The 20,304-nt window shown below is 43.9% G+C and overlaps 2 protein-coding genes across 4 annotated transcripts in view; one reads left to right on the forward strand and one right to left on the reverse strand.

Annotated features, from left to right (window-relative positions):
• Positions 1-5,286, forward strand: part of LOC109898888 (1-phosphatidylinositol 4,5-bisphosphate phosphodiesterase epsilon-1-like) — a 43,117-nt gene extending 37,831 nt beyond the window's left edge. Inside the window, exons 25-31 of the mRNA XM_031835555.1 lie at positions 2,111-2,229; positions 2,414-2,542; positions 2,733-2,957; positions 3,292-3,447; positions 3,645-3,869; positions 4,153-4,394; positions 4,684-5,286. Coding sequence (XP_031691415.1) covers positions 2,111-2,229; positions 2,414-2,542; positions 2,733-2,957; positions 3,292-3,447; positions 3,645-3,869; positions 4,153-4,347 — 1,049 coding nt within the window. The 3' untranslated portion in view covers positions 4,348-4,394; positions 4,684-5,286. The remainder of the gene's footprint in view (positions 1-2,110; positions 2,230-2,413; positions 2,543-2,732; positions 2,958-3,291; positions 3,448-3,644; positions 3,870-4,152; positions 4,395-4,683) is intronic.
• The window catches only part of LOC109899802 (hypoxia-inducible factor 1-alpha inhibitor-like), a 30,883-nt gene continuing 15,856 nt past the window's right edge, over positions 5,278-20,304 (reverse strand). Inside the window, exons 6-8 of one of the 3 annotated variants that reach the window (XM_020495351.2) lie at positions 16,428-16,491; positions 14,985-15,095; positions 5,278-13,595 (exon numbers count right to left, since the gene is read on the reverse strand). In XM_020495351.2, the coding sequence (XP_020350940.1) occupies positions 13,539-13,595; positions 14,985-15,095; positions 16,428-16,491 (232 nt within the window). In that variant the 3' untranslated portion in view covers positions 5,278-13,538. Of the gene's footprint in view, positions 13,596-14,618; positions 15,096-16,427; positions 16,492-20,304 lie in introns of those variants that run through there. The other 2 variants (XM_020495352.2, XM_020495350.2) reach the window with 2 other exon arrangements.

The raw sequence follows: 20,304 nt of genomic DNA on the forward strand, positions 1-20,304 counted from the left end.
ACTGACTGGGGGACCAATATATCCAACGTGTCAGGAGTACACAACTATGACCCGGATGGAACGGTGACAGGTCAACAGGTGTGGAACATGACAGAAAATGGGAGTTGAATAACCCGAAGAAGAGGAATCTGGAGACCGAGGAAAGCAGACACCGTGTTTTGGAGTCATCAGTTGTCTGAGACTGTCAGAAACAACCCTGTACACAACGTAAAAAAGTGTGTAGACCTACAGAATCACCGGCAAAAGAAGAAGCAGGCGCCGCCGATACTGGCTGAAACCATCCCTGAGAGCCATGGCATGGCAGCAGGTAAAGATAGAACTCTTCCTGACCCTGTCATCCTTGAGGCAGGAGTCACAGATGAGGGAGACCCGACGCCGTCTGAGCCGGCAACCCTCTCCAACCTGGTCAATCATACCTGAGCTCTATCATAGCACCACGCGTGAACAAGGCCATGAACCCCATTTCTTACAGCACGACAGTGGACCAGGACAGATTCCTTATCTTCACAACAAAACCCAACTTAGAATTCTGTCGGGCATGCAAGCATGTGTTTGCAGATGGATCATTCAAGAAGATCCCATCTTTATGCCAGGAGGTGCACACCATTCACAGGATGCACAGAAAGGATGCACCCCACCTGCATGATGGAGTCAATGGTTTATGCAGCAGCCTATATTGTTATGACGGATAAGTCTGAGGTATGTACCAAAAATTGATATAGCCTAATTATAAATGTATTTTTTTTATATTATATTGTAGGCCTGTTTAAATGTGTTTTATTGTTGTAGGTCTATATTCAGATTTGTGTTGCCATAGGCCTACACGTGAAATAAAACTAGGACTAAATTTAAATGATTGCTTTCATCTAATAATGTGTCCATTTACAAAATTGGGCAAAACACCTTGAATTGAACATGCCATCTAATATTATATTTATATTTTTTAGCAAACATGCCGTTGCAACACATATACTTGTGCGTTCCAAGTGCTGAAGAGCCTGCGACCCACCACGTCAAGATGTTCTACACACTCACATTTGTTCTGCCGGCTGACGCGGTGAAGTGTGTCAAGGAGCTGAAGGAAACGGCATTCTTTTAGGTACCGGAGCTGTCCACCTTTCTGGAGAACTTTGAGAAGCTGTGGATTGTCACTGGGGAGAAAGCTCCGGAATATAACATGGGTATGATGTTAAAAACAGTAGCCTAGGCATATTAGGCTAAGATAATATTTGTTGTTGTTTTTGTGTTATTAATTATTAGGCCATAGCATTGATGACAATGGGAAAAATAATCAAATGTCTAACAAGTTGATATATTTTTATTCTAGAAATGTGTAACTACCACGATGTTGTCCTACAAGACATCTGGAAGACCAACAGCGTAGTGAAGGCCTGGTATCGGTCACTTGGGTTATTTTTTGAGAAGACCAGACAACCCACAATCTGGGAGTTCAGTAACAACTTGTGACTCCTTGGGATGACTACTCATTACCAAACTGTGGCCTAAATGTTCTTACCCCTGCGTCTATTTGTGTTTTAAATGCAGGCACTTCTTTTTTTGCTATTTTCTATTTTCGATGCAAACTTTTTTGTTAAACCAGGCTTTTTGTAAATAAACATTTCATTGTAAATCATCGGCTTGCTTCATTCATTCTTGAGGGATGCACAAAACGAATTTGGAGACTGCTGTGCTTTCCCGTTCAGGAACATTTGGTACTCCAGTCCTGTCCCATTGGTTCCCACATTACTCAGACCAAACATGAAGTCTCTCTGTCACATCAAGTCTATGCTTGGCAGCTTTGGCTCAGCTAACGGATTCTCTAAATATTTTTCCGGCTATCCAATAAAACGGTCTATGTTGAAATAATTCCTATACTTTACAGAAATAAAATGAAAATAAAGAACTTTTCAAATTTGATTAGCTAATTGAATTCAGACAGAACTGTAGAAATGCTATGCCCATATAAAGTTTGTTTTAAGAGAGAGAGAGCAGGGTAAAAAAAAATTAAAAACTTGAAGGGAGAAAAGCTACAATGCTGTCAAATGAGAGCATTATATTCCCAATACTAACAGTGGCAATTATTTCCAAAACGTGTGTGTGTGTGTGGCAGGATACAGACATGTGCAGCTGAGGAATCAGCACAACGAGGCCCTGCCAGTCTCTAGTCTGTTCATCTACAGCCATAGAACTGAAGACAGTGGAGCAGCAGGTTCACAGCCTGCATCACGGGTGAGTGTATAGTGTGTAGTGTACAGTATATTGAGTGAAGTGTGTAGGGACTGTGTCTAGTGAGTGAATGTGTAGTGCAGATTCTTTCCTACTAATGTCCTGGACAGCAACTCGGTCAGTCTGCAGGATTTTGATTCGGCCCTGCATTACCCCTAAACTCATGCTGTGTGTGTGTGTGTCCCAGCTCTTCAGTACAGAGGATCGAAGGGCTGCTGTGCAGTACAGGGTCACCGTACATGGAGTCCCTGGGCCTGAGCCTTTCATAGTGGTCGGTGTGAGTGAGAGGACCACTGCCAGACAGCTCCTACACATTGTGAGTGAGCACTGCATCTTCTCACATCACCATATACTGTACCTGCTGTACCTCCACATTCTACACATTTGGGCAACTCCATGGTATCTGAAACACTTATGGGGGGAGAGATAAAGATGATCTGGGTCTTCGAGATTCATTTCAGAAAAGTGACTGCAACAATATAATGCTTAATCTCTCTCCCACCTAGATCCATCCATCCCTCTCCTCCTCCACTCGCTTCTCCCTCTCTTCTTGCTTCTTGATGGAAGAGAGGGTGGCATTGCCCCGGGAGAGGGGGGAGAGTAGGGGTGAGGCTCGAAAGCCTCTCCTGCAGAGGACCATCAGGCCTGAGGAGGAGATATTCAGGGTCATTCAGAGCTGGAACCCTGATGAAGGCTACCTGGGCAGAGTGTGCCTCAGAACGAGAGAAAAGGTCTGGGTGCATTCCAACCTACTCAAAACCACTGTTCCGTTCTCTTATGATCAAATGTATGACTTTCAGTTGGTAAGAAAGGCACTGCACAGTTTTCCCATTTTGTTGCTTCAGAGTCTGGAATTCTAATAATTTTAGTATTCTCTCTACTCAACCCTGTTCAACCCCCAACACTGCTCTGGGGCTGCTGAACTGCAGCTGACCCTGTTCCTTCCAATGTCTGTGTGGAATTCACCAGTTATGCCATTCCTTGCCATTATTAATTATACTATTATTGATGTCTGTAAAAAAACACTACCTTTAACCATAAGTTTACTATTCACCTTTGTTTCAGCCTTTGAATGAAGGGAAGACAGATATAGAGATGGAGGTAAGCTGTGGACTGGAGGATGATTCCTTCCTGGTGGAAGTACATGGAGTGTCTCCTGACCAATCACAGATGACCCTCAGAGCTCCCCGACACATCACAGCCAATGACCTCATCCAACAGGTATATGGTAGTCAGGCACACGCTTGATGTTTTAGATGTTCAGTGTGATTAGAGAATCAAATGGACTGTCAGTCTTTGCATCAGTCTATGAATTTGGGCGTGGTTACCTTTCCTTAACTACACCCCTTAGCTTAACAGAGTTGCAGGATGTTGAAATTATAGATCACGCCTTTACCTGATCTCCATTTCACTCGTAGACACTGAGCAAAGCCAGACAGTCCAGCATCCTGCTGTCTGCGGGCAACGCCAGCGACTACATTCTGATAGAGGAAGTGGTCAAGGAGCCCCTGGGGCGCAGGCTCCCTGCCAAACCCACCCAGAGGACCCTCCTGGACCAGGAGTGTGTATTCCAGGCCCAGGGGAGGTGGAGGGGTCAGGGGAAATTCATTCTCAGACTCCGGGAGCAGGCTCAGGGAAAGGAGGTGAGGATATGTGATGAGGATAAGTGATTGTGTGTGTCTGTGTGATGCTTCAGTTGTTGATTGCCAAATGTATTAGATTTCCTGCACGGGCAATGTGTTTTTAATTCGTCAGTAACTGTAAATATGTTTCTGTAAAAATGTTTGCTGTGTTGAGGATGGCAAGACCAGCCCAACCAAAAGAACAGTTTGCAAATGTCTCAATCTAACAAATCCCACTATTTTGTAATGACCGATATTGGGGATATTTCTCCGGAGTAACTAGCCATAACTTTAATAACCTCAGACAGCTCAGCGTGAAGACTGTGTCAGACCAGTTCGCGAGGATCGGCGGAAAGGAATATCATTGGCGAGCGAGTTGAAACGACTGACAGGCCGGAGCCGGGCCGTATGGATCGGGGCTCACGCCTGCTCTGAGGTGGTGCACAGCAAGGACGAGAGGGCAGCGTGCTGTCTTCATCTGAGCGAGACCAGAGAGTGACGCTAATGGTTCTCCTCTACACCCGTTCTACAACACACGCACACAAGGTATTATGAGAACTCGAGCATCATGGAGATCCTGCTGATTCAGTGAATTATAGGATCTCCATGTCTAACCCTCTCTGTAATTTCTGGAGAAGCACATCCAAGTCTACCTCCTCATAGTTAAACAACCTCGCTATCGTTAGGAATTTGGGGGATGGAAACATTCCATTTTGCATCTGAGATCTCCACTGAAGTGTGAAATATGATCTCTTATATTCTCTATTTTCAAATTGAGAGTATTTGTACGTGTACTGTATATGCTTGTAATCTGTTTGTCTTTATCTCCCTTCAGGCAGTCTAACATTTCCAAGCTGGCCTGACAGGGCAGATGTGGAATTGGAGCAGTGCAACTCCTGGGTATCTTTTGTCACTCTGGGCAGTCCACAATCCAATAAGCCTTATCTTAATCTACCTGGAGATATCAGCATGTGAATTTATTGAAGACTTGCATTAGTTCCCCAAACTAACGCCTAACACAATCTTCTGACATGCAAAGACCCAGGTTTGAATCCAGTCGAACATAAGAGACAAACACAAACTGTAGGACAGATACAGACCAGCAGATGGTGATATTGTGCTTTCCTATGGTTACAGAAGACCTCAACCTGACAAGTCTGAAGTGGTTGAAGAATCAATCATCAGACAGAGCCGATTTCACCGGTCATCCCTCAAACCTAATTTATACATTAAAGCCTATGGGTTTTGTTCAACCTTTCACTACTTTACTTTACTGCTGGTTTAAAATACTGTGACATTATTATTGTATTACTATATAACATTTTCCCAGTGCTTTAGCTGTATCCTTTGGTCCATTTCTTCAGAATGAATCTCTGCAATGACAGACTTGAATTTGACACCATACCGCTGTGATGACTGATACAAGGGCTTGATCAATAAAGTTGAACATTTTATTTCAAAGCTACTTGCATAACAATAGAACTCCAGTCATTTAGAAATCAGTGCACAATACAGCAGACACACTCAAATCATACAAGTGCAGGAACCCAGAAAACAATGTTAAGGTTTTTGAAATGTGTTTTTAGAAAAGACACAAAAGAAAAATAAAGATATCCATTGTTCTTACGATTTCTTGAACCATGCCATAACAGAGCTAGGCACAAAGTACAGGTAAGAGAAACAGACACAGTGAGAGCAATTTAACCTCTGGGACTTAACTGTAAAATTACTTAACAGACCATTTCATTGAACTAATATTGATACTATAAACAATCAAGCACACACTCCCTTGCTGCTACACACTGTTAGAATATCACCCTATATATAAACAACAAGACATGAACATTCCGCTTGGCACATTCCATATTTGTTTTGAGATTGCCAGAGGAGTACAATACGGCCTGTTGGGGAGATAATACACATGGCCAGAACACTCCTAGAACATTTGTAGTCAGTCACTGAAGGTGTAGGATTTTAACACGCAGCATTAGTATATTAGCCTAGTGAATGCTGGGTTCACCATTGAGCACAGCCATGGTCAGTCTGGTTTAACCAGACTATTAATATATTACTGTTAATAACAAACTAATATGATGCAGTTTAAATCACCACATTACCAATCACAGAAGGGCCTCCATACTATAGGGCTGTTGCAGTGACGTATTATCGCCACACCAGCAGTCAAGACCGCAGTAAAATTAAACGTGACAGTTGAGTAACGGTGTTCTCCTATTATGCACTCTGGACAAGCTTTGGTAGTAGCCAACTCACTAACTACCATCAGGTCCTTAACGGTCTGGTACTCAGGGCTCTATTGTCCCTCTAACCACTCTGATATCAATGTAAATGCATCAAAAAAAATCACATCAAACACTCATCATCATCGGTGTCATGCTTTTTAAAATTCACCTCACTGTGATCGATCAATTTGAAGAAAGGAGTTCAACAGCAGGTTGAAACAGAGTGTAAAACATGGTTGTTGTGGCAAAGCCTAACAATGAAATGGACAGCGCTTTCTATGGTGATTATTCATTCAAAACATCCATATGCATATTAGGGCTTATGCATACGCAATTATGATTGTGCCTTATACAATACATAGCCTACTGCATATTATACGTGGCAGAAAACCATAAAACAAAACTGATTTTGGATGTCTTTAGTACATAATTGGTCTAGCCTATAATCCAAAGCGAGGAAAAGTTGTCAAACTGTTCATATCTCCAACACTAGAGGCGCTATCTCAAATAGCTCATTAGTGTGACTACATGTTCTATGGTCAACTTCCTGTTCACATGTGGTCAAGGTTACTAATCTGAAGTGAGCACAAGTTCCTTATTTTTCCCCTTGAAAATCAAAAATTGGCACTTTACATTTTATGCAATAAAACTTTTAGGTATGAATGTTCAAAATGATAATTTTGCACTGAATGGAGGAGACAATAACGTGTCTTTTGATACTTTAGCTGCAGTCCTATGTTGAGCTAACCTTGAGATTTAGCACACGTCAGTTTGGGGCAAGTTGTCTCAATGACCTTGGGGAAAGTCTTCACGTGACAATTTGCCCCAGTATACATAGAACATGCTCAAAATACATTGTGATATTGTGTAATCAGCTCTGATAATAGTATTAAATGTTACTGTAAATGGATTATCATATAGACATATAGTTTAGAGCAGCAGACATATCCCTGGACTACACAAAACAAACTCTGGCGTGTGTGTCTACTAACACACTACATGCCTACTGTATGAGACAGTATATCCACACACAACTCTAAATTTGTGACACTGTATGAAGTAGTGTTATGAATTGCATTGTGGCAACAAGAATAGTAGACGGGAAGGTGGGCGTGATAAGCCTGTAATGAATCTGTAATTGCAATGAGGAAATGTGTTTTTGAAGGAAGGAAGGAAGGATGGTTAGAAATGATAAAAGAAAGACAGAATGGCAGCACACGACCTGGCATAATGTTAAAGGCAGTGAGGCAGGTGAAGTTGCAGAACAAATCAAATCAGGAGTACAGAGAAGGATTTTGCCATAAATTACTGTATTCTGACTAGGTATTGTCAAAGTTTACCAGAGAAGAAGTTGAAAGTCAGACAGCCATGCCAACAACCGTGGTAGGCTATACAAAGCCACGGCAGGTTTTTTCAGCTGATTTGGAGATGCAGCTTGTTCAGTATATTATTAGGTCAGCTGACATTTATTTTGGTCTGTTGCCAAGTGAGGTCAGAAGACTTGCCTACCAGTTTTCTGTGGCACACCAGCTGAAGTTCGCGCCAATGTGAGCAGAAAAGGAAAAGGCCAGCTCGGAGTGGTTTACAGGCTTCTTAAAGCGGCACCCAACGCTGTCGCTGAGAAAGCCAGATGCAACTAGCCTTGCCAGGGCAAGTAGCTTCAACAGAGAAAATGTTAATGCTTTCTTCGACAATGTCGCAGAAGTGCTACAGAAATAACCATTTGGACCAGGAGACATGGAATGTCGATGAAACTGGGGTGACCACTGAACATAAACCTGACAAAGTGGTGGGCAGACGTGGATTCAAACAAGTAGGGTCACTGACCTCCGCTGAAAGGGGAACCCTTGTCACACTGGCCTGTGCTGTCTCAGCCACAGGGAATAGTAAACCTCCATATTTTATATTCCCCGTGTCAACTTCCACAATCATTTCCTGATCAATGGGACACCTGGCAGCAAAGGAGGGGCAAATCCCTCTGGGTAGATTAAAGATGTGCACTTTGTTGACTTCCTGAAACATTTCGTCAAGCATACGAGGTGCTCAAAGGAGAAGCCCTGTTTACTCCTTTTGGACAACCATGAGTCTCATCTGTCCATTGATGGACTCTATTATGTCATTCCCACCCCATTGCTCTCATCGGCTTCAGCCCTTAGACAGGTTTGTCTACAGGCCACTAAAGAGGCACATCAACACCACGTGTGATGCCTGGATGAGGAACAATCCCAGGAAGACAACATCAATTTATGACATTCCTGGGATTGTTGCAATTGCCAATCCTCTGGTTGCAACACCCTTGAACATTCAGGCTGGCTTTAGGGTGGCTGGGGTACAACCTTACAACAGGGATGTATTTCTGGAAAACGAGTTTGCGCCATCCTACGTTACAGATCACCCCATTCAGAACCCAACCCTACCAGGCCCCAGCACCAACCCTGCCAGGCCCCAGCACTATTCCAGCCCTGCCAGGCACCAACCTGCCAGCCCCATTTCAGCCTAGCACGAGCTCAGACACAAACCTGTCCAGTTCAAAATGTGGATCTGCAAAGAACAAGAAGGAAGCTAAAAAAATAAATATTGTAGAAGAGTCATCGGATGAAGAGTGCTTCTGTCTCATCTGTGTGGAGCCATTTTCAAACAACATGCCAAAGGACACTTGGGTGAAGTGTGTGAGATGCAACAAATGGGCCCATGATGCTTGCACCTCAGGCCAGGCAATGTATTTGTGCCAGAACTGTGTTTCTGAAGATGAGTCTGATTAGTCAGATACGGATGTAGGCTGTTACAAAACTGTGCATTAGTGTGTACACTAAGACGTTAAACATTTAAGCAAGTTATCTGCAGAATTGAATTCCATTCCAACAATTACCGTGGATTTAAACTGAGACAAACTGAACAAGTTCCACAGACACGTGACTAACAGAAATTGAATAATGTGTCCCTGGGGGGGGGGGGGGGGGGTCAAAATCAAAAGTAACAGTCAGTATCTGGTGTGGCCACCAGCTGCATTAAGTACTGCAGTGCATCTCCTCCTCATGGACTGCATCAGATTTGCCAGTTGTTGCTGTGAGATGTTACCCCACTCTTCCACCAAGGCACCTGCAAGTTCCCAGACATTTCTGGGGGGAAATGGCCCTAGCCCTCACCATCCAATAGGTCCCAGATGTGCTCAATGGGATTGAGATCCGGGCTCTTCGCTGGCCATGGCAGAACACTGACATTCCTGTCATGCAGGAAATCCCACACAGAACGAGCAGTATGGCTGGTGGCATTGTCATGCTGGAGGGTCATGTCAGGATGAGCCTGCAGGAAGGATATCACATGAGGGAGGAGGATGTCTTCCCTGTAACGCACAGCGTTAAGATAGCTTGTTGTCATTGCAGGCACAGTCCGATGATGCTGTGACCATCCACCTCTAAATTGATCCCGCTCCAGAGTACAGGCCTCGGTGTAACGCTCATTCCTTCAACGATAAACGCGAATCCGACCATCACCCCTGGTGAGACAAAACTGCAACTCGTCAGTGAAGAGCACTTTTTGCCAGTCCTGTCTGGTCCAGCGATGGTGGGTTTGTGCCCATAGGCGATGTTGTTGCCAGTGATGTCTGGTGAGGACCTGCCTTACAACAGGCCTACACGCCCTCAGTCCGGCCTCTCTCAGCCTATTGCGGACAGTCTGACCACTGATGGAGGGATTGTGCGTTCCTGGTGTAACTCGGGCATTTGTTGTTGCCATCCTGTACCTGTCCCGCAGGTGTGATGTTCAGATGTACCGATCCTGTGCAGGTGTTGTTACACGTGGTCTGCCACTGCGAGGACGATCAGCTGTCCGTCCTGTCTCCCTGTAGTGCTGTCTTAGGCGTCTCACAGTACGGACATTGCAATTTATTGCCCTGGCCACATCTGCAGTCCTCATGCCTCCTTGCAGCATGCCTAAGGCATATGTTTTCATAATTAATTGTGTGGCACATTCCCTTTAGCTATACAGAATATCTCACCACCATGCATTTCTATCCCCTCAACCCTTTCCTTTATTCATTTCTAGAGCGTGCAGAGGGGCTGTCAACAGTTTAGTTAACATGTTTTCGCAACGAAACATTTAACATTGACGTTAACGAACCGATTACATTCAGTTTCCCAAATTCAGCACTTGGTAGCTGTAGGAACTGGGTTGGCGAGCCCATGGCATAGAGTTTGGGTGGAATATCACATGTCGCGCAGCAAGAGCATTCTCCTCAAACGGTGGGTGATGCATGGAGCGGCTCATATTAAGCGAAGCTCTGCTCTTAAACCGAAGCACCAGGCATCATTGAAAAACAGACCGTCGAGAACGCGCCAGGCCTCCATTCACAATTCGAGTGCATACAGATGGTGTCTTTTCCCCCCTGCCCATTTGATAATGGGCCATTCTAAATCTAAACTCATTTGACATATTAGTAAATATTAAATCGAGAATAGTCTGATGGGTGAAAATATGATCACTTGATGAAAGAACAGCTGTGCAGCCTGAGGCAAGGACTGGTTTGCGACTCTCAAATCATAAATAGCCTATAGTCACATCACGCAGGCCATATATGTTTTGATTCATACGGTTTGCATCATTCACAACTAAAGTTGCCAAATAACACTAAATCTAGCATATAGGACCTGTTTCAAATGATCACTTTTACGCTAAACATAGCCACTTCATATGTGCACTCGCTCCGGAATGGGAAGAATATCATTTTCTACGTTATTTAACTAAGCTCAATTATATTCTTCTTACTATTGAATAATATCAAATAATGGCACGGCACTTATAAGCATATCTTGTCAGCTAAATAAACAAGTATATGGCATGGAGCATAGACAGATAACATATTGTAGGCCAAGTCATATTCTGTTCTTCGGAAATACATTTCTTTATAACTGATTAAAATAGAAAATGGCTTTATTGTGATGGTGTATATTAAATTGATTTACTATCATTTTTTAAATGAACGGCGTGTATGCCTGTAGGCCCGGAGATGCTAAACGTGTTATTGTTAATTAACGTTCTTTTGCATGACAATAACCAGCTGAAAAATGTCATGACTGCCAAAGCCCTACCCACACATACAACTTTTTGAACATCGTTTACTTGTAATTTACTTATTTACTCCCATTAACTTGAAACCACCTTGACGGTCCTATGACACCAGGGTTGGGTCAATTTGAAAAATTGAAATTAGAATTGTTAACTTCCTGATTTGAAATGAAAACAGCCCCAACCCTGAAAGACACACCTGGTTTGGAACACAGCACTAGGTCTAAGTCCCAAATGGCACACTATTCCCTTTAAAGTACACCTCTTTTGACCAGGGCCCACAGGGGAAAGGGTACGATTTGGGATGCCACCAATATGTGCTTTAAAAATCGGTCCTATGCTCTAAACTGCACCTGTTGAAGTGAAGTGTTCACTGGAAACACTTGAAAATGGCACAATAACAACCATCATTCAACTCTACTGACACACACTGAGTGCGGTTGCACGCACACACACTTGTTATATTCTTATTTTACTTTGCAGTTGCAATTGATTAAGTTAAAATACTTTTTAGCCCATCCTCAATCTTGACTTAAAATGTACCATGTATTATAACATAAAAAATTCTAAACACACCAACAGAAAATCAGTTATGCCTAAATGTACACAAAACATACTTATAACATAGAAATGTTCAGAAATCATTTCAATTAAATAAATCAAGTACAGGCAATCACACAATCAAGCGCTCTTTGTGTTTATAAAACACAATATAACTTGTTTTTTGCTGATCGCTCCTAAAAACCGTAATACCATACAGAAACAAGTCAGCTTACTGACTGACGGTCAACAATTAAATCAACAGAATAACCAACATATGACTCATCTCTTTCAGGGTGAACGTGCAGCAAATTAATTTAGAAGTTTGTCACAAAATAAATAGGCCTACTTTAGGTACTAGAAATGTATTCAGTTGATACACTCATCGGCCAGTTTATTAGGTACACCACCCTGTTCACAAATATGAGTCATTCATTAAGACAGTGAGTCACGTGGCCATGGCTTGCTATATAAAGCAGGCAGACATCGAGGCATTCAGTTACTGTTTGATTGAATGTTAAAATATGCAAAAGAAGTGACCTCAGCGACATTGAGCATGGTATGATCGTTGGTACCAGGGGCGCCGGATCCAGTATCTCAGAAAGGCCGCCCTCCAGGACAGTGTATAGAATTGACCAAGAATGGGGCAACAAACAAAACACATCAAGTCAGCAGCAGTCCTGTGAGTGAAAACAGCTCGTTGATGAAAGGTAGAAGGAAATGGCAAGATTCATGCAAGCTAACAGGCAGGAACGCACAACTCGTCGACCATTGTCACGGATGGGCTATTGCAGCAAAGGACCACACCAGGTTCCACTCCTATCAGCTAAAAACAAGAAGAAGTGGCTCCGGTGGGCAAGCAATCACCAACACTGGACAATTGAGGAGTGGACAAACATCACAGTGAGTTCAGTTTATTTGAGGTACCTGCACAGTCCCCAGACCTCAACCCTATAGAGCATCTATGGGATGAGATGGAACGGGCTGTTGTTTCACATCATCAATGTACCGCCGTCCAATCTGCAGCAACTGCTTGACACCATCGGGTCAGCAGGGACCAACATCCCTGTGGAACTTTTCCAACACCTTGTAGAATGCCCAAAGAATTCAGATTGTGCCTAATAAACTGTCCGGTGAGTGTATGTTATATCTGAGGGGAGCTATTCGTATTGAATAAATCAAGCTACAGTTGTGTTGCTATGGTTACAAACGGTAATGACAGGAGGAGGGGTTGAATAGAGGATGGGAGTTTCTGGTTGGTTATGACTCAGATGTAACAACCGCCCAACACACACCCTTTAGTGGTTCAAGTGCTCAAGGTAGAAATAGCCTCCAACTACAGATCTAGGATCAGATTATCCCAACCCCAATTCTATTGGGTGTGATGATAAAATGTATATTATCTGACCCTGCATCAGCGATTAATTAGGGGCAACTTCCACCTTGATGGTATTTGGGGGTTATTCTTTGATACCTACAAGGCTGCCTATCACTTGACTCACACACAAATACCACAACTCTACATTATGTAGTTTACACAGTTCATCAACAGAGTATCAGTCTCTGACGGCATACTGCATGTGGGTGTCCATGGCTAGTCTGTCCATCCACTATTGTCTTCCCACTGGTGGCGGAGGTTGCGATGACTATGGTTCCCAGACAATCAGAGCAGAAAGTGTGATTGGCCAAGTCTCTCAAGGTGACTCAGTGTTGCCATGCACTGTTAGCTTGACAGCCCGAATGCGCACACACATATACACATGCTCGCCTACATAAACACAAATCAGGCGTGTGTACTGAACGCACACACAAGCAGCAGTTTGGCAACAGTTCTGCGGCAGTACCTCTAGCTGAATCCCTGGTCATATCGGCCCTGGATCATCATATTCAGTAAAGGACCAACCTACAGTACAGACAACACAGATTAATGAAAACATTTACATTAAAACAAAGTCAGTTGTTGGAAACATAAGGGCCTACTATTAGGTAAGATAGTGTATAATGTAGCTATAGCATTGTTTCATTGAGTGTCCTGTCCTCTTTGAACTGCACCACATCCCCCCCCCTCCTCCATTCACTTTGTACTGTACCAAATCCCCCCCTCCTCCATTCACTTTGTACTGTACCACATCCCCCCCTCCTCCATTCACTTTGTACTGTACCAAATCCCCCCCTCCTCCATTCACTTTGTACTGTACCACATCCCCCCCAATCATCCATTCACTTTGTACTGTACCAAATCCCCCCTCCTCCATTCACTTTGTACTGTACCACACCCCCCCCCCCCTCCTCCATTCACTTTGTACTGTACCACATCCCCCCCCTCCTCCATTCACTTTGTACTGTACCACATCCCCCCCCCCTCCATTCACTTTGTACTGTACCACATCCCCCCCCCCTCCTCCATTCACTTTGTACTGTACCAAATCCCCCCCTCCTCCATTCACTTTGTACTGTACCACATCCCCCCTCCTCCATTCACTTTGTACTGTACCACATCCCCCCCCTCCTCCATTCACTTTGTACTGTACCACATCCCCCCCCTCCTCCATTCACTTTGTACTGTACCACATCCCCCCTCCTCCATTCACTTTGTACTGTACCACATCCCCCCTCCTCCATTCACTTTGTACTGTACCACATCCCCCCTCCTCCATTCACTTTGTACTGTACCACCCCCCCTCCTCCATTCACTTTGTACTGTACCACATCCCCCCCCCTCCTCCATTCACTTTGTACTGTACCACATCCCCCCCTCCTCCATTCACTTTGTACTGTACCACCCCCCCCCCCTCCTCCTCCATTCACTTTGTACTGTACCACCCCCCCCTCCTCCTCCATTCACTTTGTACTGTACCCCCCCTCCTTCATTCACTTTGTACTGTATCCCCCCCCCCCCCCCTCCCTCCTTCTGCACTATTCCTACAGGACTAACTACATACAGAGCAGCCTGACGGAATGTCATTCATTTGATTTAATGTCATGTTCTAGTTCTGGAACCAGTGAGAATCTTGGACCTCAGAGCTGTGAAATCTCATTTGATGTTCTAGAAAAGGTGTGACTCAGAATGACTCTGAGGTAGTCATGTTCTAGCTCTGAAATCATTGGGTAGATGGGATCTTCGGTAGCCTGGTCCAGATATGTTTGTGCTTAGGTTTACCCAACTATCGCGGTCATGCCAGATATAACAACAACAGTCAGAGGTGTTGGCTTCAGCAGCACATACAGATACCAGGCTAGATCTCCCATAAATACTATCATAATATTCCACCCGTCTGTCCAGTTCCAGTACCTCGTGTGGGTCTCCCAGTGCCTCCCCCAGCATCTTCTCTATGTTTCTCATGATTGCCACCTTCTGATGGGCTCTCAGTGGGTTTTCTATCCTCTTGGGCGTTGGCGCACCCTGGGGGAAAGATAGATCATATAGTAAGGACAGAACATGAGCTCAAATTCCATTTCTATGAGTAAGGATGTGTCGTGGTGATTCAAGTTTATTTAAAATTACTAGTAAAGACAGTGCATCCTGCTGAGTGGAAAAAAATCCCTCAATGCAAAATTATTCATTTCACCAATATTTTGACTAACGCTGCCTCCTTCGGGGTGCCACAACATTTGTTGACATGAATGTAGTAAAGGTGATACTGTCAGTGATATGAGACATGGTGACATATTTCAGTGAGTTCATACACAATATATCCAAAAGTATGTGGACAGACACACCAGCTGCTGTCATGTGTATAAAATCGAGCACACAGCCATGCAATCAATCTCCATAGACAAACATTGGCAGTCGAATGGACTTACTGAAGAGCTCAGTGACTTTCAACCTGTTCACCGTCCTAGGATGCCACCTTTCCAACAAGTCAGTTCATCAAATGTCTGTGCTGCTAGAGCTGCCCCCATCAAATGTAAGTGCTGTTATTGTGAAGTGGATACGTCTTGGAATAACTACGGCTCAGCTGCAAAGTGGTAGGCTACACAAGCTCACAGAATGGGACCGCCAAGTGCTGAAGCACGTAGCGCATAAAAATGGTCTGTCCTCGGGTGGAACACTGACTACCGAGTTCCAAACTGCCTCTGGATGCAACGTCAGCACAAGAACTGGAGTGATGAATTACGCTTCACCATCTGGCAATCTGACAGATACATCTGGGTTTGGTGGATGCCAGGAGAAAGCTACCTGCCACAATGTGTAGTGCCAACTGTAAAGTTTGGTGGAGGAGGAATAATGGTCTGGGGCTGTTTGTCATGGTTTGCGCTAGACCCCTTAGTTCCAGTGAAGGGAAATCTTAACGCTCCAGCATACAATGACATTCTAGATGATTCTGTGCTTCCAACTGTGTGGCAACAGTTTGGGGAAGACCCTTTTCTCTTTCAGCATGACACTGACCCTGTGCACAAAACAAGGTCCATACAGAAATGGTTTGTCGAGACTAGAGCGGAAGAACTTGACTGGCCTGCATAGAGAACTGTCCTCAACCCCATCGAACACCTTTGGGATGAATTTGAACGACGACTGCGAGCCAGGCCTAATCGCCCAACATCAGTGCCCTACCTCACTAATGCTCTTATGGCTGAATGGAAGCAAGTCCCCGCAGCAATGATCCAACATCTAGTGGAAAGCCTTCCCAGAAGAGTGGAGGCCGTTGTAGCAGCAAAAGGGGGGACCAACTTTGATTTTGGAATGAGATGTTCGACGAGGAGATGTACACATACTTTTGGTCATGTACTGTACCTTGTACCAGAAGTTGACAGTGATGGTCACGCCACCACTCAGCAGGGACTCAATGTGGTGCCACCTGAGTTAGCCGTGAAAAGAAAAGAGAGCAGGATTAGCAGATAATTTACAATGTCACCCACAGGTCAAACTATCAAGTCAGGTTCCACAATGCCACAATGTTGGTATTTCAACGACAGCATCCTTAGTGAGAAAACAGCATCACACATGCTACATAACATCTCTTACAAATACAGGGCTTAGTTACAGATACACTGTACATACCCTCACATTCTGATTGGGGGTGGGGGTTCGTTCTACTAAGCTAACATATATAATTGTTTTAAGATGGTCATACCAAGGATCATTTACCTATTTGATGTGGAATGTTAGTACCCCTTTAGGTGTTAAAAATAAATATTATTATAGATTTGAGAAACATTGAATTTGGCCATACTGCTACTAGCCCGCAGAACTAGCCCATAGAAACACTTTGAGTAACAGATTCATTCATGGAAAAAGTTTTTAAAAATACATTAAAGGGAAGTTTGTTTTAAAGTGTCTGTCCTACAAAGCATTTGGAAAGTATTCAGATCCCTTCCACTTTTCCACATCGTGTTACGTTACATCCTTATTCTAAAAATTCTGATCAGTCTACACACAATACCCCATAATGACAAAGAGAAAATTGGTTTAGACATTTTTTGCAAATGTATAAAATACAAATACCTTATTTACATAAGTATTCAGACCCTTTGCCATGAGACTCGAAATTGAGCTCAGGTGCATCTTGTTTCAAAATGTTTCTACAACTTGATTGGAGTCCACCTGTGGTAAATTCAATTGATTGGACATGATTTGGAAAAGTTACATACCTGTCTATATAAGGTCCCAAAGTTGACAGTGCATGTCAGAGCAAAAACCAAACCATGAGGTCAAAGGAATTGTCTGTAGAACTACAAAACAGGATTGTGTAGATGAACAGATCTGGGGAAGGGTACCAAAACATTTCTGCAGCATTGAAGGTCCTCAAGAACACAGTGCAGGGATGCAAACTGGTAAGGGCCAAAAAAAAAGGTGATTTTCTTTTGTTGTTGCACCGAAACAAGAAAAAAAGTCCCTGCTAAGGGGAAAGGCAGGCTTTATCTAATTAAACAACAAATAATATGATCTACATGCTCAGTCTGTGTGTGTAAAATGAAGTGGTTAATGTGAACCTAATTCACCAGAAAAAAATGTAAGGAAAGCAATCCGATGTTATTACTTGCCTAGACTTTACTGCAAATGACACTCAAGTCTTGAGAAAAAACAATACACTAATATTGCAGTTAGCCATGACAGCCTTTATAATAGAATGCTTGTGACCACACACATCTAATTATTGCACTTGGGAAAAAACTTCTTAAAGTAGAAATAGAATGAAACAAACATATTTTTGCTCTAATATAGTGGCCACAATAGTATTCATTGATCAAGTGCACAAGGCTACAAAATAACATTCACCAAGTAAAACATGTAATAATCCCCCACTCATTCACAAGTGGTACTGTCAAGTTCAACACAACAAAAGCAATATCAGAAAAGATCACCAACCATTTCGAATTCCACAGTACCTTCTCCATAATGCAATCTGGTTTCCAAGCTGGTCATGGATGCACCTCAGTCACACTCAAGGTCCTAAACGATATCATAACCGCCATCGATAAAAGACAGTACTGTGCAGCCATCTTCATCGACCTGGCCAAGGCTTTCGACTCAGTCAATCACAGCATTCTTATCGGCAGACTCAATAGCCTTGTTTTCTCAAATGACTGCCTCGCCTGGTTCACCAACTACTTCTCAGATAGAGTTCAGTGTGTCAAATCACAGGGCCTGTTGTCCGAACCTCTGGTAGTCTCTATGGGGGTGCCACAGGGCTCAATTCTCAGGCCGACTCTTTTCTCTGTACATGTCAATGATTTCGCTCTTGCTGCTGGTGATTCTCTGATCCACCTCTACGCAGACGACACCATTCTGTATGCCTCTGGCCCTTCTTTGGACACTGTGTTAACTAAACTCCATTCGAGCTTCAATGTCATACAACAATCCTTCCGTGGCCACCAACTGCTTTTAAATGCTAGTAAAACCAAATGTATGCACTTCAACAAATCGCTGCCCCACATGACTGACTGGCATCACTACTCTGGACGGTTCGGACTTAGAATATGTGGACAACTACAAATACCTAGTTGTCTGGTTAAACTGTAAACTCTCCTTCCAGACTCACATTAAGCATCTCCAATCCAAAAGTAAGATAACGTTACTTAACGCTAACAATACTTGTTCCATCACACTTTCTCCCTCACCTCAAACTTTCCAAATGCCAGTTGTTTTTCAGTTACAGCTCATGAAGAACTCATCACCTTCTCACCCCTGTCTCCATGGTCATGCTTCTCACCTACCTCTTCGTTATCGTTCAGGGGCGCGCTGCTGTAAATGGCAGACTGCCTTTCTACTCTCTGCTGTCTATCCAGAGCATGCGCTGATGCTGTAATTAGCAAATTGGTTGCTCTTCTCTCTTCAGTCGCGTGCTGCATTCTGCTGTTATGTGAACGATTGGCTAAGCCTTGGATACAGCCAGTATTGCTCCAAATGCACATCACTCATTCGCTTATAGCCAGTAGTCTGATCCCAAGCCCCCCCTCCCTCCCAAACTCATCGGATCTACACAAATCACATAAGTCACTTATTTTGGACACAAAACGGCAAATTTCGCAGAAAGGTGATTAGTTTGCATCCCTGACAGTGGCCTCCGTCATTCTTAAATGGAAGAAGTTTCGAACCACCGAGACCCTTCCTAGAGATGGCTGCCCGGCTAAACTAACCAATCTGACAAAGCTCCGGAGTTCCTCTGTGGAGATGGGAGAACCTTCCAGAAGGACAACCAGCTCTGCAGCACTCCACCAATCAGGCCTTTACGGTAGAGTGGCCAGATGGATCAACTCCTCAGTAAAAGGCAGGCCAGATGGATCAACTCCTCAGTAAAAGGCACATGACATCCCGCTTGGAGTTTGCCAAAAGGCATCTGAAGGACTTTCAGACCATGAGAAACAAGATTCTCTGGTCTGATGAAACAAAGATTTAACTATTTGGCCTGAATGCCAAGCGTCACGTCTAGAAGAAACCTGGCACCAACCCTACGGTGAAGCATGGTGGCAGCATCATGCTGTGGGGATGTTTTTTAGCGGCAGGGACTGGGAGACTAGTCAGGATTGAAGGAAAGATGAACAGAGAAAAGTACAGAGAGATCTTTGATGAAAACCTGCTCCAGAGTGCGGCGAAGGTTCACCTTCCAACAGGACAAAGACACAAAGCACACAGCCAAGACAATGCAGGAGTGGCTTCGGGACAAGTTTCTCAATGTGCTTGAGTGGCCCAGCCAGAGCCTGGACTTGAACATCTCTGGAGAGACCTGAAAATAGCTGTGCAACTATTATCCCCCATATTGAAACATTTTTTGGGCTCTAAAACTACCTCCATATACACGGAGTATAGAAAACATTAAGGACACATTCCTAATATTGAGTTGCTACCACCCCTTTTGCCCTCAGAATAGCTTCAATTCGGTCGGGCATGGACTCTACAGGGTGTCGAAAGCGTCCCACAGGGATGCTGGCCAATGTTGACTCCAATGCTTCCCACAGTAGTGTCAAATTGGATGGATGTCCTGTGGGTGGTGGACCATTCTTGATACACACGCCAAACTGTTGAGAATGAAAAATATAGCAGCACTACAGTTCGAGACACAAACCGCTGCACCTACTTCCATACCCAGTTCAAAGGCACTTACATATTTTGTCTTGCCCCTTCACCCTCTGAATGGCACACATACACAATCCATGTCTCAATTGTCCCA

Source organism: Oncorhynchus kisutch, linkage group LG11, assembly GCF_002021735.2.
Source record: "Oncorhynchus kisutch isolate 150728-3 linkage group LG11, Okis_V2, whole genome shotgun sequence".
Taxonomy (NCBI): domain Eukaryota; kingdom Metazoa; phylum Chordata; class Actinopteri; order Salmoniformes; family Salmonidae; genus Oncorhynchus; species Oncorhynchus kisutch.